This window comes from Schistocerca cancellata, chromosome 3, assembly GCF_023864275.1.
Source record: "Schistocerca cancellata isolate TAMUIC-IGC-003103 chromosome 3, iqSchCanc2.1, whole genome shotgun sequence".
In the NCBI taxonomy this organism is placed as follows: Eukaryota; Metazoa; Arthropoda; class Insecta; order Orthoptera; family Acrididae; genus Schistocerca; species Schistocerca cancellata.
This window is the reverse complement of record NC_064628.1, coordinates 62,439,161-62,464,865: the sequence shown is the minus strand read 5'-3', so window position 1 is coordinate 62,464,865 and position 25,705 is coordinate 62,439,161. Positions and strand designations below refer to the sequence as shown.

Sequence of the window (25,705 nt, the reverse complement as noted above, 5' to 3'; positions counted from 1 at the left end):
GCTTCCTGGGACTAAACACAGTGGAGTGTACACAATGTCATCTCACTAATATGTCGTGTAGACTCAACTAAGAGAGAGTTCTGAACAGTGGTTTATTAAGTTGGGAAATGGGGAAAGTAAGGACAGTAGCTTATGAATAGATTAAAACTGAAGAAACTGCAAAAAAGTGGGAATTTAAGGAGATGGAACCTGGATAAACTGTCTAAACCAGAGGTTGTACAGAGTTTCAGGGAGAGCATAAGGGAACAATTGACAGGAATCGGGCAAAGAAATACAGTAGAAAGAGAATGGGTAGCTCTGAGGGATGAAGTAGTGAAGGCAGCGGAGGATCAAGTACGTAAAAAGACGAGGGCTAGTAGAAATACTTGGGTAACATAAGAAATATTGAATTTAATTGATGAAAGGAGAAAATATAAAAATGCAGTAAATGAAGGAGGCAAAAAGGAATACAAACGTCTCAAAAATGACATCGACAGGAAGTGCAAAATGGCTAAGCAGGGATGGCTAGAGGACAAATGTAAGGATGTAGAGGCTTATCTCACTAGGGATAAGATAGATACTGCCTACAGGAAAATTAAAGAGATCTTTGGAGAAATGAGAGCCACTTGTATGAATATCAAGAGCTCAGATGGAAACCCAGTTTTAAGCAAAGAAGGGAAAGCAGAAAGGTGGAAGGAGTATATAGAGGGTCTATACAAGGGCGATGTACTTGAGGACAATATTATGGAAATGGAAGAGGATGTAGATGAAGATGAAATGGGAGATACGATACTGCGTGAAGAGTTTGACAGAGCACTGAAAGACCTGAGTCGAAACAAGGCCCCGGGAGTAGACAGTATTCCATTGGAACTACTGACGGCCTTGGGAGAGCCAGTCCTGACAAACTCTGCCATCTGGTGAGCAAGATGTATGAGACAGGCGAAATACCCTCAGACTTCAAGAAGAATATAATAATTCCAATCCCAAAGAACGCAGGTGTTGACAGATGTCAAAATTGCAGAACTATCAGTTTAATAAGTCACGGCTGCAAAATACTAACGTGAATTCCTTATAGACGAATGGAAAAACTGGTAGAAGCGGACCTCGGCGAAGATCAGTTTGGATTCCGCAGAAATGTTGGAACACGTGAGGCAATACTGACCCTACGGACTTACCTTAGAAAATAGATTAAGCAAAGGCAAACCTTCGTTTCTCGCATTTGTAGACTTAGAGAAAGCTTTTGACAATGTTGACTGGAATACTCTTTCAAATTCTAAAGGTGGCAGGGGTAAAATACAGGGAGCGAAAGGGTATTGGCAGTTATAAGAGTCGAGGGGCATGAAAGGGAAGCAGCGGTTGGGAAGGGAGTGAGACAGGGTTGTAGTCTCTCCCCGATGTTATTCAATCTGTATATTGAGCAAGCAGTGAAGGAAACAAAAGAAAAATTCGGAGTAGGTATTAAAATCCATGGAGAAGAAATAAAAACTTTGAGGTTCGCGGATGACATTGTAATTCTGTCAGAGACAGCAAAGGACTTGGAAGAGCAGTTGAATGGAATGGACAGTGTCTTGAAAGGAGAATATAAGATGAACATCAACAGAAGCAAAACGAGGATAATTGAATGTAGTCGAATTAAGTCGGGTGATGCTGAGGGAATTACACTCCTGGAAATTGAAATAAGAACACCGTGAATTCATTGTCCCAGGAAGGGGAAACTTTATTGACACATTCCTGGGGTCAGATACATCACATGATCACACTGACAGAACCACAGGCACATAGACACAGGCAACAAAGCATGCACAATGTCGGCACTAGTACAGTGTATATCCACCTTTCGCAGCAATGCAGGCTGCTATTCTCCCATGGAGACGATCGTAGAGATGCTGGATGTAGTCCTGTGGAACGGCTTGTCATGCCATTTCCACCTGGCGCCTCAGTTGGACCAGCGTTCGTGCTGGACGTGCAGACCGCGTGAGACGACGCTTCATCCAGTCCCAAACATGCTCAATGGGGGATAGATCCGGAGATCTTGCTGGCCAGGGTAGTTGACTTACACCTTCTAGAGCACGTTGGGTGGCACGGGATACATGCGGACGTGCATTGTCCTGTTGGAACAGCAAGTTCCCTTGCCAGTCTAGGAATGGTAGAACGATGGGTTCGATGACGGTTTGGATGTACCGTGCACTATTCAGTGTCTCCTCGACGATCACCAGTGGTGTACGGCCAGTGTAGGAGATCGCTCCCCACACCATGATGCCGGGTGTTGGCCCTGTGTGCCTCGGTCGTATGCAGTCCTGATTGTGGCGCTCACCTGCACGGCGCCAAACACGCATACGACCATCATTGGCACCAAGGCAGAAGCGACTCTCATCGCTGAAGACGACACGTCTCCATTCGTCCCTCCATTCACGCCTGTCGCGACACCACTGGAGGCGGGCTGCACGATGTTGGGGCGTGAGCGGAAGACGGCCTAACGGTGTGCGGGACCGTAGCCCAGTTTCATGGAGATGGTTGCGAATGGTCCTCGCCGATACCCCAGGAGCAACAGTGTCCCTAATTTGCTGGGAAGTGGCGGTGCGGTCCCCTACGGCACTGCGTAGGATCCTACGGTCTTGGCGTGCATCCGTGCGTCGCTGCGGTCCGGTCCCAGGTCGACGGGCACGTGCACCTTCCGCCGACCACTGGTGACAACATCGATGTACTGTGGAAACCTCACGCCCCACGTGTTGAGCAATTCGGCGGTACGTCGACCCGGCCTCCCGCATGCCCACTATACGCCCTCGCTCAAAGTCCGTCAACTGCACATACGGTTCACGTCCACGCAGTCGCGGCATGCTACCAGTGTTAAAGACTGCGATGGAGCTCCGTATGCCACGGCAAAGTGGCTGACACTGACGGCGGCGGTGCACAAATGCTGCGCAGCTAGCGCCATTCGACGGCCAACACCGCGGTTCCTGGTGTGTCCGCTGTGCCGTGCGTGTGATCATTGCTTGTACAGCCCTCTCGCAGTGTCCGGAGCAAGTATGGTGGGTCTGACACACCGGTGTCAATGTGTTCTTTTTTCCATTTCCAGGAGTGTAGATTAGGAAATGAGACACTTAAAGTAGTAAAGGAGTTTTGCTATTTGGGGAGCAAAATAACTGATGATTGTCGAAGTAGAGAGGATATAAAATGTAGACTGGCAATGGCAAGGAAAGCGTTTCTGAAGAAGAGAAATTTGTTAACATCGAGTATAGATTTCAGTGTCAGGAAGTCGTTTCTGAAAGTATTTGTATGGAGTGTAGCCATGTATGGAAGTGAAACATGGACGATAAATAGTTTGGACAAGAAGAAGATGGAAGCTTTCGAAATGTGGTGCTACAGAAGAATGTTGAAGATTAGATGGGTAGATCACGTAACTAATGAGGAGGTATTGAATAGAATTGGGGATAAGAGGAGTTTGTGGCATAACTTGACAAGAAGAAGTGAGTGGTTGGTAGGACATGTTCTGAGGCATCAAGGGATCACAAATTTAGCATTGGAGGGCAGCGTGGAGGGTAAAAATCGTAGAGGGAGACCAAGAGATGAATACACTAAGCAGATTCAGAAGGATGTAGGTTGCAGTAGGTACTGGGAGATGAAGCAGCTTGCACAAGATAGAGTAGCATGGAGAGCTGGATCAAACCAGTCTCAGGACTGAAGACAACAATAACAACAGCTTATGAAAAAGCACATACTCGGTACAAAAATAAATTTGTAGTGTCTTCACTTACCCTGTTCTGAAACCCACAGCATTTCTTGTTGTACCAGCCAGCCATCGATGTGCCTTAAAAATGGATTTTTTTCATCGAAAATGTCTGTAGTTACTGGAATAACACGGTAGATAATGAAATTTTGCGTAACAACCATATGGCAAAACTCTCGCATCTTTGCATGCTACCATTTGCCAAAATTTCCAAAATTTCATTTCGACATTTCAAACCACTTATGAAATATGAAGATTGTTATGGTTTCTTGTTGTGGCTTCATCACTGTCGCAGGCTGCTACTTCAGATTGATTTTCACTAGATTAGTGACAGAGGCCTGCACCAAAATCTAAGGAAAACTTCAAGATGTTAGCTGAATTTCGTACACAGCAACATAGTATGCAATATGCACCGAACGCAAAATCCTAGCGACCCCTATTTTTCATTGCAAACTTTTGCCAATTTGGCGCTGTGTATTACTTAAACGCAAATATCGCAATGACTATGACCATTAACGAAATGATTGGCACGTCAGTATGAAGCTCAAAAGCGGGCAAACAATTGTGGCATCTCCTTCCCAACGAACGAATGAGCTCGCCCAGCGCTTTGGACGCGCATCGTCTACCGCACCCTGCGCAGACTCTGCTGGTTGCTTTTCGCGACTCCCTGAAGACTGCGTTAGTCTTCCTAGTAGCCATGGTCAGTTACAATCGTACCCACATTACCTGCGTGTTAGGTGTGTTGCAGACCTATCAGGTTTTACCTCATATCGATCGCTTTGTTCACGTATGCAGTCAGTGTCTTACTAGATTCCCCTACAAACTGGAAGTAAGTTAATTTGGACGGCAGAGAAGTGTTGGATGCTCTCTTTATTATTTCATTCTTTAGTGCGTAACAGCAATTCAACATGTCACAGGGGCTAGGCTTTGTTGATTTACTAGATAAGTTAACGATAGATAAAAGCTACGTGTCACTACTATTATATATGCACGGCCCGACAAAAAGTGAAGTACCCAGAAGAAGTTGTCCAGTGGCAGAGTACGTACTATCGGCTGGTATGTAAATGGGTAGAACTGCAATTCTCTGTGGCAGGTAGAATGGACACAATGGCACATTAGTGTTGTTGGTGTTGGTGTCGTCACCAGACCTGGTAGGTTGTATAACAAGTGTCAGCAGCGTCAGATATTGGGTGATGGCTGTGGAGGACGCACATCCCATTGTGGGTATCCATTTGGCCGGCTAGTCGGCGGAAGTTCGGCTGCCGAATTGCAAGTCTATTTGTCGATGATGATGAAATGATGACGACAACACGACATCCAGCTCCCGAGGGGAGAACATCTCCGAGCCGGCCGGGAATAACCCGGGCCCGCTGTATGGCAGTCAGACGCGCTGACCACTCAGCCGAGGGAGCGGACAGGTCACGGCTGATTGCGACTGAGAGGACTCTGACGGCACAACAGTACGTCGTGGACATCCTGTGTCCTCATCTACTAATTCTCAAGCGAAACCATCACGGTGTCATTTTTCGACAGCGCAATGCTCGTCCACATATGGCACGTGTTCTATGAACTGCTTGCGTGATTTTGAGCTACTCCCATGGGCAGCAAGATCCCCTGATCTGTCCCGTATAGAAAATGTATGGGACCAGATCAGACTTCAACTCTGACACATTGCCGTTATTCAGGATGTCGTGGACCGGTTACAACAGTTGTGGGCCAGTAGGCTTAGGAGAGGATGTAGTGGGTTTATGGCATCCTTCCCAACCGACTGAGTGCTCGCATCCAGGCCGCAGGGAGCGCAACTTGTTAGTATGAAGTGGGCTCTTACTGCTGAATTCTTTGTCAATTTGACTCGATATTGTAATCACCGAAATAACTGCCCATATTCTCTGTCTCTGAATTTTCATTTCGTTTCCTCTTCCGCTCCTGGGCGTTTCACTTTGTTTGCTAGGCAGTGTGTATTTCTTCCCATCGCATCGCAATTCTGCTCTGTGGGTAACGAATGCGGCGACTGTACATTCCTCAAGGTATTGTGGGTGTACAGTACAGTGTAGAGTTTTGCATTATCACGGCGAACATGCCGTTAAATACCCTGGTCGTTAAAGGTGTGTCAAAAGGTTTGAAACGTCCCCTTTGAACTATTTATACAAGACTGTGCTTAAACTGACACACAATATTTTTAGCGCAACGCAATCTGACTATCAAAGATCCCTGCAAAAGAATGGCCCTGAGTAACATTAAACTATACCCTTCAGAAATCACTTACCTCACAAAAATCTTCATTACTCGAACTACTGCAATACAGCGAGCGCCACTACTGCCAGCTAAATAAAAGATTCAAACTACGGAAGGCACTAACTACTGATAGCGATAGTTAGCAAATGAAAGATTTTAATAGAGAACAAACAATGTATTTACCTTAATATCATCAAAAGTCATATATGTAATTTCAAAACTCCGCCATTTCCTTCCACACATCCACCACTGCTGGCGGTTCACCTCTAACTGCGCAACGCTACGCGCTATTCACGTCCAGCTGCCCAACACTACAATGGCAGACAACAATGCAAACTAGCCACAGACTGCACACAGCACAGCCAGTGATTTTCATACAGAGCGCTACATAACGTTGCCAATAAGAAAACATAAACAGCCTACTTACAGGTTTACCATTCTTGAGATATACCACCGAGCATTACGCCTAGCTCCGCACACAAAGATCACAGGAGCTGGAGAGTGAAGCCTGTCGAGAATCACAGCTTTTGTGACCTTGCCCTGGATCATCTAGGGACTCGACAGAAAGAGAAGCGAACACCCCAGCATGCCGCTCAGTGTCTCAGCTGATTCTGGCTTCGCACCATGCAGGTCTCTATTGTTTGTAGTATGGCGTCAGCGGTAAACAACGAACCGAGATCTCATCTCAAATTCCAGTTAGCTGCTCTTGACGGTCCGTGGTAACACTCTGCTTGTAATCTCTGCCCAGGTTTCAGATGCTGTCATCCCTCTATCAGTTCGAGACAGTCGAACAATCCTACAGCCTACTTGTGGTGTAGTCCTTCAAGAAGGAAGCGTATGTATTCTTCGCGCCATACAGTCAGAGTTGTTCGACTTTTTACAGTCGTGTTCGGTGAAATACAAAGAAGTTCGGCGTGTCCACTTTTGTTACGCTTTTTAGCGATGGGGTAGAGAAAGCACAACCAAGATCCAGTCAAAGCTAATCAAGTTGATGCAGTGTAATTTAAAATTATCCTGCCAAGAGTTTCACAAAATAATTCACGAACAAGATTACATTCGTAATAAATTGGATTCAAACGAAAAATATCAATACTTAACTACAGATTACAGTTATATCGTTATAAGCGTATTTGAAATGACCAAACTTAATGAGTATCTTTTCGTTTTCCATCTCAGAAGAAACATAATTGTTTATTTTTTTTAACGAAGAACGTTTCGTTTATTTTGACGTAAGATTATTCTAGGAAGAAAGCTGAGCATTTAAGATGACTGAACATTTATTTGCTGTCGTAACTCCCAAACCGTGAGGCTATTTACTGACAGTGTTTTTTTAGTTTAAGCACGCTGAAGGCTGGTCTCGCAAAAACTGACTGTAATTGATTATTAATAAACGACTGAAAATACCCAACTGGCCTTATTTCTATTTAAAATAGGACGTTCGGCTTTTAGGGCAAAATGTGTGGCTGAATGTAACGCCGAGTGCCGCTTTTCTATTTTTGGACCTGATAGTCCTACGCACAGATGTCCTGAGTCCTTTTCGGCGCCATTAGTTGTGCAGTCATTTCCCTACAGGCAACTCCGTGTGGATTTGGAATCTGTTAGCATGATACTCCCATGTGTCTCCTGCCAGTCATTGGACCGTTGTCAAAGTCTGAAGGATGGCGACAAGCAGCTCGTGCACATTCTCAGGGTATATTGTATTGCTATATGCGTGTGAAAATTTCCAGTAACGTTACCAACACCTTTCTTCATCTGTAGGAATGGCTTTTTCTGCATGTAAAATACTTAAAACACACTTGCACAAGAATTGTATGAAGCGGAGCCGAATGACAGCCGCACATCCGCCACAATGGACGCGTGAATAGTTCCATTCAAAAATAATCACCACACGCGTTAAGACATTTTACCCCGCTGGGGGACAACACGATCGGTTCCTGCTTCATAGAACGCGCTCGGCTGCTGACGGATCCACAACTGCACCAGTTCCTGCACTCCCTCGTCCAACTGAAACTAATATAGGTCGACAAAGATGTGAAAATCACACGGTGAAAGATCTGGGCCGTACGGAGGATGTTACAGTGTTTCCCAACCAACCATCATTCCGACAGCTCGAGGGCAAACGGAAAGTTAGCAGTGGAAACATCCCACATCTCCCCTCCAGAGAAATTGAAAGCTGTTCACACAAGTTCCGGTAAGGTCATGATGATCTTCTTTGACTGCAGAGGCCCTCTGCACACCGAGTTACTCGAGCGAGGAACCACAATTAATGCCAGTGCTATGAAGACACTTTGCAGAAACTGCCATGCGCCCTAAAGTTAAAACGTCCAGCGGACAGAACCATCCTGTTGCAACACACGCCCTCACACTGCCAATCGGATGAAGGCTATGCGTCAGCGATTTGGTTGGGAAACACAGCAGCATACTCCGTACAGCCCGGATGTTTCACCGTGTGATCTTCACATCTTTGGCGACCTGAAGGAAGACATGTGTGAACGTCAGCTTCTGTCGGATGAGGAAGTGCAGTAGTGGGTGGGGTTGTAGATCCGTCAGCGGCAGGACCACGTTCTACGAAACAGGAGTTAATCGTCTCGTGTCCCAGTGGCTGAATGTCTTAACGCGAGAGGCGATTACTTTTGAATGGAACCATTCCAGAGTCCCACTGTGGTGTATGTTCCGGTTTCATTTGACTGTCCCTTATATAAAGAGTGCATTCCATAAGTAATGCGATCCATTTTTTTCTGACGCAACGGTACACCACAGCGTGTTGTAACCGGTTGGGCTAAGTGGAGGGGGGTGTTAGCTTAAAAACGCTCTTTGTCTGAGTCAGCTGTTTCCGTCAACCCTGTTTTCAGCTTATGTAACACGGCACAATGGATCACTCAGTAGAGCAACGGTACGCTATCAAATTTTGCGTCAAACTTGTAAAGTCCGCCACGGAAAAGTTTCTATTACTTCAGCATGCCTTTGGGACTGATGCTTGTCCAAATCAGTAGTTTTCCGGTGGCACAAGTCGTTCATGGAGGGCCGAGAGGAGATCACCGACGGACCTCGCAGTGGACGGCCATCAGCCGCACGAGTCGACGAAAATGTGACGCCTGTGCGCGATTGTTTGAACTCTGACAGACGGCTGAGCCTTCAGTTGGTAGCACAAACTCTAAACATGTCAAAAACAACCGTTTCCCGCATTGTGACTGAAGATTTGAACATGAGAAAGGTATGTGCCAAACTCATCCCAAAAGTGTTGACTGACGAAGACAAGCACATGCGAGTGCTCCGGTGCCGAGAAATGTTGCGTGAAAATGATCCTCATTTTTTAAACTCAGTTATCACTGGTGATGAATCGTGCATTTTTGAGTATGACTCTGAGACAAAAAGGCAGAGTTCAGAGTGATACCCCATCGTCGCCGCATCCCAAGAAGGCGCGCATGAGCAAGTCCAGGATCAAAACCGTGCTCATTGTCTTCTTTGGCGTCAGAGGCACTGTCCACCACGAATTCGTACCTACCGGGACTACAGTGAACTCGGCTTTCTACTTGGAAGTGCTCAAAATACTGAAAAGAAGTGTCTCGCGCTGCCGAAGCGACATGTAAGACGCGCGGGAAGTTCACCACCACAGCGCCTTCATTGACGACGAACTCCTGGCCAGGACCAAGACCCCATTGGTTCCCCAGCCTCCCTACAGTCCTGACCTGGCCCCCGCTGGCCTCGTGATGACTGGGTGTTGTGTCGTGTCCTTAGGTTCTACATCTACATCTACATTTATACTCCGCAAGCCACCCAACGGTGTGTGGCGGAGGGCACTTTACGTGCCACTGTCGTTATCTCCCTTTCCTGTTCCAGTCGCGTATGGTTCGCGGGAAGAACGACTGTCTGAAAGCCTCTGTGCGCGCTCTAATCTCTCTAATTTTACATTCGTGATCTCCTCGGGAGGTATAAGTAGGGGGAAGCAATATATTCGATACCTCATCCAGAAAAGCACCCTCTCGAAACCTGGCGAGCAAGCTACACCGCGATGCAGAGCGCCTCTCTTGCAGAGTCTGCCACTTGAGTTTGTTAAACATCTCCGTAACGCTATCACGGTTACCAAATAACCCTGTGACGAAACGCGCCGCTCTTCTTTGGATCTTCTCTATCTCCTCCGTCAACCCGATCTGGTACGGATCCCACACTGATGAGCAATACTCAAGTATAGGTCGAACGAGTGTTTTGTAAGCCACCTCCTTGGTTGATGGACTACATTTTCTAAGGACTCTCCCAATGAATCTCAACCTGGTACCCGCCTTACCAACAATTAATTTTATATGATCATTCCACTTCAAATCGTTCCGCACGCATACTCCCAGATATTTTACAGAAGTAACTGCTACCAGTGTTTGTTCCGCTATCATATAATCATACAATAAAGGATCCTTCTTTCTATGTATTCGCAATACATTACATTTGTCTATGTTAAGGGTCAGTTGCCACTCCCTGCACCAAGTGCCTATCCGCTGCAGATCTTCCTGCATTTCGCTACAATTTTCTAATGCTGCAACTTCTCTGTATACTACAGCATCATCCGCGAAAAGCCGCATGGAACTTCCGACACTATCTACTAGGTCATTTATATATATTGTGAAAAGCAATGGTCCCATAACACTCCCCTGTGGCACGCCAGAGGTTACTTTAATGTCTGTAGACGTCTCTCCGTTGATAACAACATGCTGTGTTCTGTTTGCTAAAAACTCTTCAATCCAGCCACACAGCTGGTCTGATATTCCGTAGGCTCTTACTTTGTTTATCAGGCGACAGTGCGGAACTGTATCGAACGCCTTCCGGAAGTCAAGAAAAATAGCATCTACCTGGGAGCCTGTATCTAATATTTTCTGGGTCTCATGAACAAATAAAGCGAGTTGGGTTTCACACGATCGCTGTTTCCGGAATCCATGTTGATTCCTACGTAGTAGATTCTGAGTTTCCAAAAACGACATGATACTCGAGCAAAAGACATGTTCTAAAATTCTACAACAGATCGACGTCAGAGATATAGGTCTATAGTTTTGCGCATCTGCTCGACGACCCTTCTTGAAGACTGGGACTACCTGTGCTCTTTTCCAATCATTTGGAACCTTCTGTTCCTCTAGAGACTTGCGGTACACGGCTGTTAGAAGGGGGGCAAGTTCTTTCGCGTACTCTGTGTAGAATCGAATTGGTATCCCGTCAGGTCCAGTGGACTTTCCTCTGTTGAGTGATTCCAGTTGCTTTTCTATTCCTTGGACACTTATTTCGATGTCAGCCATTTTTTCGTTGGTGCGAGGATTTAGAGAAGGAACTGCAGTGCGGTCTTCCTCTGTGAAACAGCTTTGGAAAAAGGTGTTTAGTATTTCAGCTTTACGCTTGTCATCCTCTGTTTCAATGCCATCATCATCCCGGAGTGTCTGGACATGATGTTTCGAGCCACTTACTGATTTAACGTAAGACCAGAACTTCCTAGGATTTTCTGTCAAGTCGGTACCTAGTATTTTACTTTCGAATTCACTGAACGCTTCACGCATAGCCCTCCTTACGCTAACTTTGACATCGTTTAGCTTCTGTTTGTCTGAGAGGTTTTGGCTGCGTTTAAACTTGGAGTGAAGCTCTCTTTGCTTTCGCAGTAGTTTCCTAACTTTGTTGTTGTACCACGGTGGGTTTTTCCCGTCCCTCACAGTTTTACTCGGCACGTACCTGTCTAAAACGCATTTTACGATTGCCTTGAACTTTTTCCATAAACACTCAACATTGTCAGTGTCGGAACAGAAATTTTCGTTTTGATCTGTTAGGTAGTCTGAAATCTGCCTTCTATTACTCTTGCTAAACAGATAAACCTTCCTCCCTTTTTTTATATTCCTATTAACTTCCATATTCAGGGATGCTGCAACGGCCTTATGATCACTGATTCCCTGTTCTGCACTTACAGAGTCGAAAAGTTCGGGTCTGTTTGTTATCAGTAGGTCCAAGATGTTATCTCCACGAGTCGGTTCTCTGTTTAATTGCTCGAGGTAATTTTCGGATAGTGCACTCAGTATAATGTCACTCGATGCTCTGTCCCTACCACCCGTCCTAAACATCTGAGTGTCCCAGTCTATATCTGGTAAATTGAAATCTCCACCTAATACCATAACATGCTGAGAAAATTTATGTGAAATGTATTCCAAATTTTCTCTCAGTTGTTCTGCCACTAATGCTGCTGAGTCGGGGGGTCGGTAAAAGGAGCCAATTATTAACCTAGCTCGGTTGTTGAGTGTAACCTCCACCCATAATAATTCACAGGAACTATCCACTTCTACTTCACTACAGGATAAACTACTACTAATAGCGACGAACACTCCACCACCGGTTGCATGCAATCTATCCTTTCTATACACCGTCTGTGCCCTTGTAAAAATTTCGGCAGAATTTATCTCTGGCTTCAGCCAGCTTTCTGTACCTATAACGATTTCAGCTTCGGTGCTTTCTATCAGCGCTTGAAGTTCCGGTACTTTACCAACGCAGCTTCGACAGTTTACAATTACAATACCGATTGCTGCTTGGTCCCCGCATGTCCTGACTTTGCCCCGCACCCGTTGAGGCTGTTGCCCTTTCTGCACTTGCCCGAGGCCATCTAACCTAAAAAACCGCCCAGCCCACGCCACACAACCCCTGCTACCCGTGTAGCCGCTTGTTGCGTGTAGTGGACTCCTGACCTATCCAGCGGAACCCGAAACCCCACCACCCTATGGCGCAAGTCGAGGAATCTGCAGCCCACTTGGTCGCAGAACCGTCTCAGCCTCTGATTCAGACCCTCCACTCGGCTCTGTACCAAAGGTCCGCAGTCAGTCCTGTCAACGATGCTGCAGATGGTGAGCTCTGCTTTCATCCCGCTAGCGAGACTGGCAGTCTTCACCAAATCAGATAGCCGCCGGAAGCCAGAGAGGATTTCCTCCGATCCATAGCGACACACATCATTGGTGCCGACATGAGCGACCACCTGCAGATGGGTACACCCTGTACCCTTCATGGCATCCGGAAGGACCCTTTCCACATCTGGAATGACTCCCCCCGGTATGCACACGGAGTGCACTTTGGTTTTCTTCCCCTCCCTTGCTGCCATATCCCTAAGGGGCCCCATTACGCGCCTGACGTTGGAGCTCCCAACTACCAGTAAGCCCACCCTCTGCGACTGCCCGGATCTTGCAGACTGAGGGGCAACCTCTGGAACAGGACAAGCAGCCATGTCAGGCCGAAGATCAGTATCAGCCTGAGACAGAGCCTGAAACCGGTTCGTCAGACAAACTGGAGAGGCCTTCCGTTCAGCCCTCTGGAATGTCTTTCGCCCCCTGCCACGCCTTGTGACGACCTCCCACTCTACCACAGGTGAGGGATCAGCCTCAATGCGGGCAGTATCCCGGGCAACCACAGTCGTAGTCCGATCGGGGGATGCGTGAGACGAGCTGGCCGTCCCCGACAAACCCCCATCCGGACCCCCACAGTGATGCCCATTGGCAACAGCCTCAAGCTGTGTGACCGAAGCCAACACTGCCTGAAGCTGGGAGCGAAGGGATGCCAACTCAGCCTGCATCCGAACACAGCAGTTGCAGTCCCTATCCATGCTAAAAACTATTGTGCAAAGAACGTCTGAACTAATCTACAGAAAGCGCAAACAAAACGACACAAAATTGAAACGGTTATTAAAATACAAGATTGCCTAGTAAATGCAGTAATGCTGCCACTTGTGCACTGCTGACACACTGATCGGCGGCTGAAGGACACTACGCGATTTAACACTATTCAGGTACTAAAACGCGATGCTACAACTCTCAAATACTATAATACGTCCGTAATTTATGAATTAAACAATGCAAGTACCAAAAACACGCAAAGAAATTAAGAATTAAACTATGTAACAAATGAGTGAGCTAGGAGTATACGACTTGCTGCTGCAGCTGCTTATCCAACGGCGGCAGGGAGCACACTGACTGTGACCAACCGACACTGGCCGTTCAAAACAAAAACAGATGACAGACGACTACGCGAATTTACACTATTCAGGTACTAAAACGCGATGCTACAACTCTCAAATACTATAATACGCCCGAAATTTATGAATTAAACAATGCAAGTACCAAAAAACACGCAAAGAAATTAAGAATTAAACTATGTAACAAATGAGTGAGCTAGGAGTATACGACTTGCTGCTGCAGCTGCTTATCCAACGGCGGCAGGTTAGTTAGTTTTAAGTAGTTCTAAGTTCTAGGGGACTGATGACGATAGATGTTAAGTCCCATAGTGCTCAGAGCCATTTGAACCATTTTGGCCCCCGCTGACTTTTTTGTTTCCTCGGTTAAAAGGAGTCATGACAGGAAAACATTGGGGCACGACTGAAAGCATCCAGGCGCATGTTACATCAGCTCTAAAGGACATTCCGGAAAAGGCATTCCAGGATGCCTTCCAGGCACGGAAACACCGCTTCCAGAAGTGTATCGTCGCAAGAGGGTGCTATTTTGAAAATTTTTGATTATTTGTACGAGTATGTTCAATAAATGATTTTTTATGAATTTGGTGGCATTACTTATGGAACGCACCTTGTATTATAGGCCATAGACACGGAAATACTGCAGTGTGAGTTTGGTAACCGCGGTGTGACGCCTCCGTGAGTGTAGAGACGCCTTGACGTTGCAGGGCTGCCGCGGGTCGGCGCCGCCCGACTGCTCGTGCCGCTGCCGGCCGCCGCTGCTGCAGCTGCAGCCCGGCTCTCCCTGGTTCAACGCCTCCGTCCAGGTGGCCGGCGTGCACGACTGCGCCATGCCCTGCCGCGGCGTCTTCTTCACGCAGGTAACACACTCACACCCGTCCCGCCGTACGTCTGTTCGCAACAGTTACAAACTTCTATTTATTTATTTTTTGTATTTTTGTTTTTTGAGTCATCAGTCGTCTGACTGCTTTGTGCTGCCCGCCAAGAACTCCTCACCTGTGCCAAACCTCTTCATCTCACAGTAGCACTTGCAACCTACGTCCTCAAATATTTCCCGGGTGTCTTTCAGTCTCTGTTTTCGTCTACAGTTTTTATCTCTGCAGCTCCCTCTGGTACAGTGGAAGGTGTTCCACGATGTCTTAACAGATGCCTTATGTCAAAGCGGTAGGTGGATCAAAACAAAACGTCCAGACACTCTGTGACCAAAATGGTACTGAAACAGAGGATGACAGACTACAGGACGAAATACTAAATGTCTTTTTCCAAAGCTGTTTCACAGAGGAAGACTGCACTGTAGTTCCTTCTGTAGATTGTCGCACAGATGACAAAATGGTGCATATCGAAATAGACGACAGAGGGATAGAGAAACAATTAAAATCGCCCAAAAGAGGAAAGGCCGCTGGACCTGATGGGATACCAGTTCGACTTTACACAGAGTACGCGAAGTATCTTGCCCCCCTTCTTGCAGCGGTCTACTGTAGGTCTCTAGAAGAGCGTAGCGTTCTAAAAGATTGGAAAAGGGCACAGGTCATCCCCGTTTTCAAGAAGGGACGTCGAACAGATGTACAGAACTATAGACCTATATCTCTAACGTCGATCAGTTGTAGAATTTTGGAACATGTATTATGTTCTAGTATAATGACTTTTCTAGAGACTAAAAATCTGCTCTGTAGAAATCAGCATGGGTTTCCAGAAAGACAATCGTGTGAAACCCAGCTCGCGCTATTCGTCCACGAGACTCAGAGGACATAGACACGGGTTCCCAGGTAGATGTGTTTCTTGACTTCCACGACGCGTTCGATACAGTTCCCCACAGTCGTTTAATTAACAAAGTCAAAGCATATAGAATATCAGACAAATTGTGTGATGGGATTGAAGAGTTCCTAGATAACAGAACGCAACATGTCATTCTCAATGGAGAGAAGTCTTCCGAAGTAAGAGTGATTTCAGGTGTGCCGCAGGGGAGTGTCATAGGACCGTTGCTATTCACAATATACATAAATGACCTTTTGGATGACATTGGAAGTTCACTGAGGCTTTTTGCGGATGATGCTGTGGTATATCGAGAGGTTGTAACAATGGAAAATTGTACTGAAATGCAGGAGGATCTGCAGCGAATTGACGCATGCTGCAGGGAATGGCAATTGAATCCCGATGTAGACAACTGTAATGTGCTGCGAATACATAGACAGAAAGATCCCATATCATTTAGCTACAATATAGCAGATCAGCAACTGGAAGCAGTTAATTCCATAAATTATCAGGGAGTAGGCATTAGGAGTGATTTAAAATGGAATAATTATATAAAGTTGATCGTCGGTAAAGCAGATGCCACACTGAGATTCATTGGAAGAATCCTAAGGAAATGCAGTCCGAAAACAAAGGAAGTAGGTTACAGTACGCTTGTTCGCCCACTGCTTGAATACTGCTCAGCAGTGTGGGATCCGTACCAGATAGGGTTGATAGAAGAGATAGAGAAGATCCAACGGAGAGCAGCGCGCTTCGTTACAGGATCATTTAGTAATCGCGAAAGCGTCACGGAGTTGGTAGATAAACTCCTGTGGAAGACTGCAGGAGAGACGCTCAGTAGCTCGGTACGGGCTTTTGTTAAAGTTTCGAGAACATACCTTCACTGAAGAGTCAAGCAGTATATTGTTCCCTCCTACGTATATCTCGCGAAGAGACCATGAGGATAAAATCAGTGAGATTAGAGCCTACACAGAGGCATACCGACAATCCTTTTTTCACGAACAATACGAGACTGGAACAGAAGGGAGAACCGACAGAGGTACTCAAAGTACCCTCAGCCACACACCGTCAGGTGCCTTGCGGAGTAGGGATGTAAATGTAGATGTAGATGCCACCCCTTCCTCTTGTCATTGTTTTCCATACACTGTATTCCTTTCCTCGCCGATTACCCGGAAAACCACCTCATTCCTTACGTTATCAGTACACTTAATTTTCAGCATCCTTCTATAGCACCGCATCTCAAATGCTTCGGTTCTCTTCTGTTCCGGTTTTGTCACAGTCCACGTTTCACTACCCTACAATGATCTGCTCCAAACACACATTCTCAGAAATTTCTTCTTAAAATTATGGCCTCTCCTCTGCATTTAACAGTACAATTCCCATCCCACTCTTAATGTCACCACATATGCTTTTAATTTCACCGAAGATTGTTTTGACTTTACTAAGTGCTGAGTCAGTCTTTCTGACAATCATTTCTTTTTTGATCTCTTCTAATTTTTCGTGCAGCCATCTCGCCTTTGCTTCCCTACACTTCCTATTTGCTTCATTCCTAAGTGTCTTGTATTGCTGTATTCCTGGATCTCTCTGAACATTTTTATACTTCCTTCTTTCATCAAATTCAAGTGGCTCTAAGCACTATGGTACTTAAAGTCGGAGATCATCAGTCCCCTAGACCTAGAACTACTTAAACGTAGGTAACCTAAGGACATCACAAACATCCATGCCCGAGGCAGGATTCGAACCTGAGACCGTAGCAGCAGCGCGGTTCCGGACTGAAGCGCCCAGAACAGCCAGCTTCTGTCATCGACCAGCCGAAGTTTCTTCTGTTACCCATAGTTTCTTCGCAGTTACCTTCTTTGTACCTATGTTTTTCTCTCGAACTTCGGTGATTGCCCTTTTCAGAGTTGTCCAATTATCTTCAGCCGAACTGCCTGCTGAGCTCTTCCTCATCCCAGTATCTATAGCCTCAGAAAACTTCAAGCGTATCTCTTCATTTTTTAGTACTTCTATATCCCACTTCTTTGCGCATTGATTATTCCTGACTAGTCTCTTAAACTTCAGCCTACTCTTCATCACTATTAAATTGTGATCTGAATCTATATCTGCTCCCTGGGTATGCCTTACAATCGAATATCTGATTTCGGAATCTTGCCTGTAATAATGTAACACATAACTGACATCTTCCTGTATCTTCCTGCCTTTCCAAGTATACTTCCTCCTCTTGTGATTCTTAAACAGAGTATTTGCTATTAGTAGCTCAAATTTATTTCAGGTCTTAATTAGTGCCGGCCGTTGTGGCCGAGCGGTTCTAAACGCTTCAGTTCGGAACCGCGCTGCTGCTACGGTCACAGGTTCGAATCCTGCTTCACGCATGGATGTGTGTGATGTCCTTAGGTTAGTTAGGTTTAGGTAGTTCTAAGTCTAGGGGACTGATGACCTCCGATGTTAAGTCCCATAGTCCTGAGAGCCATTTGAACCATGTAGCGCGCTCACTTCCGATCTCACGCCCGCGAGAATGAAATACTCGCAACATCTCTCATATCTCCTAAACCGCTCGAGACATCGAAACGAAAAGTTTGGCGAATGATAGCCCACAAGGAGGAGAGTGTTTTGCCAGTTCTTAAACACAGGAACTTTCTTATCTATGGCGATATATCAGTACTTATACTTCCCTTTTCATTTATTTCACACCAGTGACTGTAATTTTTAAGAGTTATCGACAGCTAGCGAAACAAGAGCTTACTAGTATGAAAATAAAAATGAAATTTCTTCTTTTATGTTACTGCAAACCGACAGTATGAGGTTTTCCGTAAGCTATTGAGCTCTGTGATTGCCTATTACTTGTTTAATCAGGCACTGTGTTTCGGAATTCTGTCGCAATGGCTGCTGTGAGATAAGTTTGGCAAAATTCACTGTGACAAAGCAAGTACAATTAAACCTGTCACCAAGAGAAATGTGGCCGTTACTCATAAATGGTGACGCTTCTTCGAATGAGAAAAGGTTAACAACTCACACATAAATAGATTGCCAATTCCGTTGGAATTTTGGTGGAATCCACGTAACCCATCGTATTTTTAACACTGAGCGACTGGAATGGAAACTTACCAAAGGATTTTATTCCTTCTCTTGATCTGAGCAGTGTTAAAATAATGACGAGCGTTCCTTCAGGCAGAATGATAGGCACATGCCAGATACTGTTTACTCACCTAGGGCTTGCCAAACTGACAGTGTGTGATCGCGAATAAAATAATTGTTATTGAGAAAAATAAACAACTGATCTGTCGCACAACACAATGGTCAGTGTGTTGTCAGCAGCGGGGGGATAATGCGCGCGACAGGAATGCACAAGCTAGCCATGTGTGCCTTGTGAGTTGGAGTTCGAAAAACATTGTCATGAAAGCAGATCTGCCTTTGTCAGCAGTACATTTCAACAAATTAAATATATCTAGTCATAAGACTCTTTTAGGATATTCCTACTTTCGTAATAATACCGACCATTTTCTTAATTTGTGTAGCCTGTTGTATAATTAGTTTATTAATGCTGATAATGTGCGTGCAACAATTGAAATGCTTTTTCTCATCACGGCGAACCAATTAAAACATTGTTATTTGTGATTGTTTTTCGACTGTTTCTAGCCTGCAAAGGAAATATATTGTTCACATGCTTGTAGTACAGTGTGTCGTATTACATTATTACATCCACATCAGAGTAATCACAGGGAGACTTCTATACTTCAGATCTTTGACGCTTTTTACCAGGAGCACAAAGGGATCACACCCGTGGAGATGATCCCTTTCTAAATTATTGTAACAGATCGTACAGATAGGCCAGCATACTAGGCAGCGAGAAGATAACCTTGTTTTACTTTCTTACCTTGATTCTTAATCACATGATTTTATAATATTCCTTGTTTCCTTTTCACTACCCTCTGTCCCTTTTTGCGATCTGAAAACATCGCGGAGGCATATGATACAATTCCAGCGGCCAATGGCTCATCAGTTACTGAAGTAGGCATTTTTCTTGACAGAAGAAAAACAAAACAAAACTATACAGATATAAATAACAGAAAAGTATGATGTACTAACGAAGAAAGCTGGAGCCTTTACATGGCGAAAAACGAAACACTACCCAAAGACAATAAAATTTTGTACACAGTAAGGCAACAACACAAGGCAAAATTTATCGTATGGGCAATACTACCACTGCTTATATGAGCCGCTCCGATGTGAGCACATGGCCGGGCTGCTTTTCCGCTCCCCGCCTCAAATTTCCCACGGTGCTAGCGAGGCGCGCGCGGCGCGAGAAACTGTGCCTCAACCACAACGCCGCGCGACCTGGCCCAGGCGCGTGTCGCGTCCCAGTCGCGTCGCGTCGCAATTTGCGCGGTCCCATTTGAACCTGTGATGTTACAAAAACAGCGACTCAATTTGCGCCTAGCCTGAGGGAGGTACGGTGTTAAGTGTCTTCCGCCGAATTATCTGGAATGAAGGCACCGAGCTGCTGTCGGAATTAGCAGCGGGTCGAGCTGCAGTTGTTTCTGGTGACCGACCTGGTTTCATCACATGGGCGGCTGTGAAGTGGTAGTAGTAGACGTCTCTCAGCTCAAGGGTCGCTGACCGCCACCTGTAGAACTCCAGTATGTGCCGTAATGCCCGTTCTGATAATCTGTCGCTGGCTTCAAGTTATGTTTAACTTCTTCTCTTTACAGATGGTCTGGCAGAGACATTGGTGGTATGAGTCTGTATTCTGGCTGTTCAGGAACAGTGCACAACGAAAAAAGCCTCATCATCATTCTGAAAATCCCTTATGCGCAATGATTGCTTTGTCGATGAAACGTGACGAATCAGTGGGTGTCATATCACAAGAATATGGGGTGAGACGACATTTGATAGCGGAGTGGACTGGGTTTGCACAAGTGCTCCTTGCTATAATAATGCTGCTTGCAATAGCATTGTGTTTCACCACCAAGCCCATCTAGATACAATAGCACAACCGCTTAGTCAATGACCGATGGGGTACTACCGAAACCCAGTGCACTTCGATGGCATTGCGGCAAGTGGACTACATGATAGCTGGGGCAACTGCTCGTCAAGAAGCCGAGCCGAACGCTTATAAAACCTAGCAGTATAACGGCCGTGTGGCATCGAATCGGCGACGACTGTAGGGCAGACTACTACATTGAGGCCATCGTCCTCACCCACCTTCTGTTGGAGCAGCTAGCTCTGTTTATCATTCTATGGGACCAACAAGAACACCAACAGGCTGAGGATCGAACTCGGGTCTTCCGAGCTACTGATCCTCTGGGCGTCCAATACCAGACGCCCACAGCCACACGCGATGCTGGGGTTCGTACTCGGATGCCATCAATGCTGACACACACCACGGTAAACCGCCAGTCCGCCTATGTGGCGGCACAGCCACGCCAGACCGACGCGCCAGCTCTTGACACAGCTCTGTCGCCGCTGCCCTCGAATGCCGACCGCGCAAGGTCGCCATGCTACGCAGCAGCACTGGACATGGCGAGCGCAGGCGTCTTCATGATGAATAACAGCCCTTTGAAGACCGTGGATTCGACAGCCCTCGTCCCCGCCCACCGGATGTGGTTGTGAGACTTGTGTAGTAAACTCACAAATTAAAGAATGAAGCAACTGTCTGAAAGGTGTAAGTGACTGGAACTGTCCATGCTTGCCACTAGGGAACCCATCACTGTACAATAGTACACTACTGGCCATTAAAATTGCTATACCAAGAAGAAATGCAGATGATAAACGGGTATTCATTTGACAAATATATTATATTAGAACTGACATGTGATTACATTTTCACGCAATTTGGGTGCATAGATCCTGAGAAATCAGTACCCAGAACAACCACCTCTGGCCGTAATAACGGCCTTGATCCGCCTGGGCATTGAGTCAAACAGAGCTTGGATGGCGTGTACAGGTACAGCTGCCCATGCAGCTTCAACGCGATAACACAGTTGCTCGGCCACCATTGACCAGACGTTTTCAATTGCTGAGAGATCTGGAGAATGTGCTGGCCAGGGCAGCAGTCGATCATTTTCTGTATCCACAAAGGCCCGTACAGGACCTGCAACATGCGGTCGTGCATTATTGTGCTGAAATGTAGGATTTCGCAGGGATCGAATGAAGGTAGAGCCACGGGTCGTAACACATCTGAAATGTAACGTCCACTGTTCGAAGTGCCGTCAATGCGAACAAGAGGTGACCGAGACGTGTAACCAATGGCACCACATACCATCAAGCCGGGTGATACGCCAGTATGGCGATGACGAATACACCTTCCAATGTGTGTTCACCGCGTTGTCGCCAAATACGGATGCGACCATCATGATGCAGTAAACAGAACCTGGATTCATCCGAAAAAATGACGTTTTGCCATTCGTGCACCTAGGTTCGTCGTCCAGTACACCATCGCAGGCGTTCCTGTCTGTGATGCAGCGTCGAGGGTAACCGCAGCCACGGTCTCAGAGCTGATAGTCCATGCTGCTGCAAACGTCGTCGAAGTGTTCGTGCAGATGGTTGTTGTCTTGCAAACGTCCCCATCTGTTGACTCAGGGATCGAGACGTGGCTGCACGATCCGTTATAGCCATGCGGATAAGATGCCTGTCATGTCGACTGCTAGTGATACGAGGCCGTTGGGATCCAGCACCGATTCTATATTCTACCAACAGTCATTGGCTCTCGACCAACGCGAACAGCAATGTCGCGATACGATAAACCGCAATCGCGATAGGCTACATTCCGACCTTTATCAAAGTCGGAAACGTGATGGTACACATTTCTCCTCCTTACACGAGGCATCACAACAACGTTTCACCAGGCAACGCCGATCAACTGCTGTTTGTGTATCAGAAATCGGTCGGAAACTTTGCTCATGTCAGCTCGTTGTAGGTGTCGCCACCGGCGCCAACCTTTTGTGAATGCTCTGAAAAGCATCTTCTTCCTGTCGGCTAATTTTTGCGTCTGTAGCACATTATCTTCGCGGTGTAGCAATTTTAATGGCCAGTAGTGCAGATTGATTTCGTATATTAAATACGTTTTGTTGTAACCGTATTTCCTAAGATGTGGTAAAATCAGTAGCCGATGTTGCTGTGCATGGGATCCTGACCCCCTGTGTGTGTGAGCATTTCGCCGACCCCAGTTCTGCGACTGCTCGAACGTCAACGTGCACCGTCTAGTAACGCGCCGTGTGGTGTGGTGTGGCACAGGAGGAGAAGGAGTTCGCGGCGGTGTGGATCAGCCTGTGGTCGGGGCTGTGCTTCGTGTCGACGCTGATGACGCTGACGACGTTCCTGATCGAGCCGGAGCGCTTCCGCTACCCGGAGCGGCCGATCGTCTTCCTGTCGGGCTGCTACTGCGTGGTGAGCGCCGGCTACCTGGCGCGCGCGCTGCTGGGGCCCGAGGCGGCCGCCTGCGACGGCCCGCTGCTGCGCCACGGCCAGGCGTCGCCGCCCGGGCTCTGCGCGCTCGTCTTCCTGCTCATCTACTTCTTCGGCATGGCCTCCTCCATCTGGTCAGTACGGCCCTCTGGCCTAATCTTTCACGTTATTTTGCCAATTTTTACTAAGAATATGCAAGCTAGGTTGCAAAAACAGCGTAAGCTTTATTGACGCGTTTCGCTTTTTTTTTTTTTTTTTAAGCATCTTCAGAATTCATACAGTAACTGCGGGTAACGCATTAGTCATATGTGTGGCCCTATCTAAGCACAGCTTCATACCTTCGGTAAAGGTGCGCAACAAAATTTCGACTACTTATGACTAGTTCCTTACCTGCCGTTCCCGTACGAATTCTGAAGATGCCTCAAAGACGAAACGCAAGCTTATGATGTCTTTGCAACCTAGATTGTTTTCCCTACTGACAATATAGAGGGGTCCAAAAAAAATGCATCCACAATGCATAACTGGCAAACTACACTCCTGGAAATTGAAATAAGAACACCGTGAATTCATTGTCCCAGGAAGGGGAAACTTTATTGACACATTCCTGGGGTCAGATACATCACATGATCACACTGACAGAACCACAGGCACATAGACACAGGCAACAGAGCATGCACAATGTCGGCACTAGTACAGTGTATATCCACCTTTCGCAGCAATGCAGGCTGTTATTCTCCCATGGAGACGATCGTAGAGATGCTGGATGTAGTCCTGTGGAACGGCTTGCCATGCCATTTCCACCTGGCACCTCAGTTGGACCAGCGTTCGTGCTGGACGTGCAGACCGCGTGAGACGACGCTTCATCCAGTCCCAAACATGCTCAATGGGGGACAGATCCGGAGATCTTGCTGGCCAGGGTAGTTGACTTACACCTTCTAGAGCACGTTGGGTGGCACGGGATACATGCGGACGTGCATTGTCCTGTTGGAACAGCAAGTTCCCTTGCCGGTCTAGGAATGGTAGAACGATGGGTTCGATGACGGTTTGGATGTACCGTGCACTATTCAGTGTCCCCTCGACGATCACCAGTGGTGTACGGCCAGTGTAGGAGATCGCTCCCCACACCATGATGCCGGGTGTTGGCCCTGTGTGCCTCGGTCGTATGCAGTCCTGATTGTGACGCTCACCTGCACGGCGCCAAACACGCATACGACCATCATTGGCACCAAGGCAGAAGCGACTCTCATCGCTGAAGACGACACGTCTCCATTCGTCCCTCCATTCACGCCTGTCGTGACACCACTGGAGGCGCGCTGCACGATGTTGGGGCGTGAGCGGAAGACGGCCTAACGGTGTGCGGGACCGTAGCCCAGTTTCATGGAGACGGTTGCGAATGGTCCTCGCCGATACCCCAGGAGCAACAGTGTCCCTAATTTGCTGGGAAGTGGCGGTGCGGTCCCCTACGGCACTGCGTAGGATCCTGCGGTCTTGGCGTGCATCCGTGCGTCGCTGCGGTCCGGTCCCAGGTCGACGGGCACGTGCACCTTCCGCCGACCACTGGCGACAACATCGATGTACTGTGGAGACCTCACGCCCCACGTCTTGAGCAATTCGGCGGTACGTCCACCCGGCCTCCCGCATGCCCGCTATACGCCCTCGCACAAAGTCCGTCAACTGCACATACGGTTCACGTCCACGCTGTGGCGGCATGCTACCAGTGTTAAAGACTGCGATGGAGCTCCGTATGCCACGGCAAACTGGTTGACACTGACGGCGGCGGTGCACAAATGCTGCGCAGATATCGCCATTCGATGGCCAACACCGCGGTTCCTGGTGTGTTCGCTGTGCCGTGCGTGTGATCATTGCTTGTACAGCCCTCTCGCAGTGTCCGGAGCATGTATGGTGGGTCTGACACACCGGTGTCAATGTGTTCTTTTTTCCATTTCCAGGAGTGTAATTGACGGAGTTGTCCCATCTTTGGTAGTGTAATAGTTTGTAATTCCGGCAATCGCCACACAAGCGTTGTATTGCGTTGTTTTGTTTTGTCAGATGACAGTAGCCAGATAGTCAGTGTTTTGTTCTTAGTTGCACCTAGTTACTCGAGTAAACATGGCTAGCATAAGGCGTACGTTCGATGAGTATCCACCACGTTCCCCAGACCTAACTCCTCTGGACTTATACCTGTGGGGAACACTAAAGGACGTCGTTTATCGACAAAAGCCACGCACATTGGATGAACTTCGAGAATCCATCGTACATTCATGTGCAAATATCCAACTGAACACGTTGCAGTTAGTAGTTCATGCTGCAGTTCGGCGGTATCGTTTGTGTGTGGATGTTAATGGTGACCATTTAGAACACCTACAGTGATATCTTTAATTTGGACTTGAAGCTACTCTTTCACCAAAAATGAGACAACTCCGTCAACTAGTTTGCAAGTTATGGACTTTTAAACAGTGGATACATTTTTTGGACCCCTCTGTATATCAATGTTGCTGCTCCACGGCCATAGAGTGGGACGATGTATAAGTGTTTTCTACGTTCGTGTTCACGTCTCACTGCATAAAACAGAAGACTTCTCAAAGACGTATTTACCAAAGTGTTTCGTAATTGTTCAAACGAGTTCAACACTCATTGCTATA

At 46.9% G+C, this 25,705-nt stretch overlaps 1 protein-coding gene across 1 annotated transcript in view; it reads left to right on the top strand.

Annotated features, from left to right (window-relative positions):
• LOC126176087 (frizzled-5) overlaps window positions 1-25,705 on the top strand; it is a 45,313-nt gene that overhangs the window by 8,568 nt on the left and 11,040 nt on the right. The window contains exons 3-4 of the mRNA XM_049923224.1: window positions 14,618-14,770; window positions 22,893-23,197. Of these exons, the coding sequence (XP_049779181.1) occupies window positions 14,618-14,770; window positions 22,893-23,197 (458 nt within the window). The remainder of the gene's footprint in view (window positions 1-14,617; window positions 14,771-22,892; window positions 23,198-25,705) is intronic.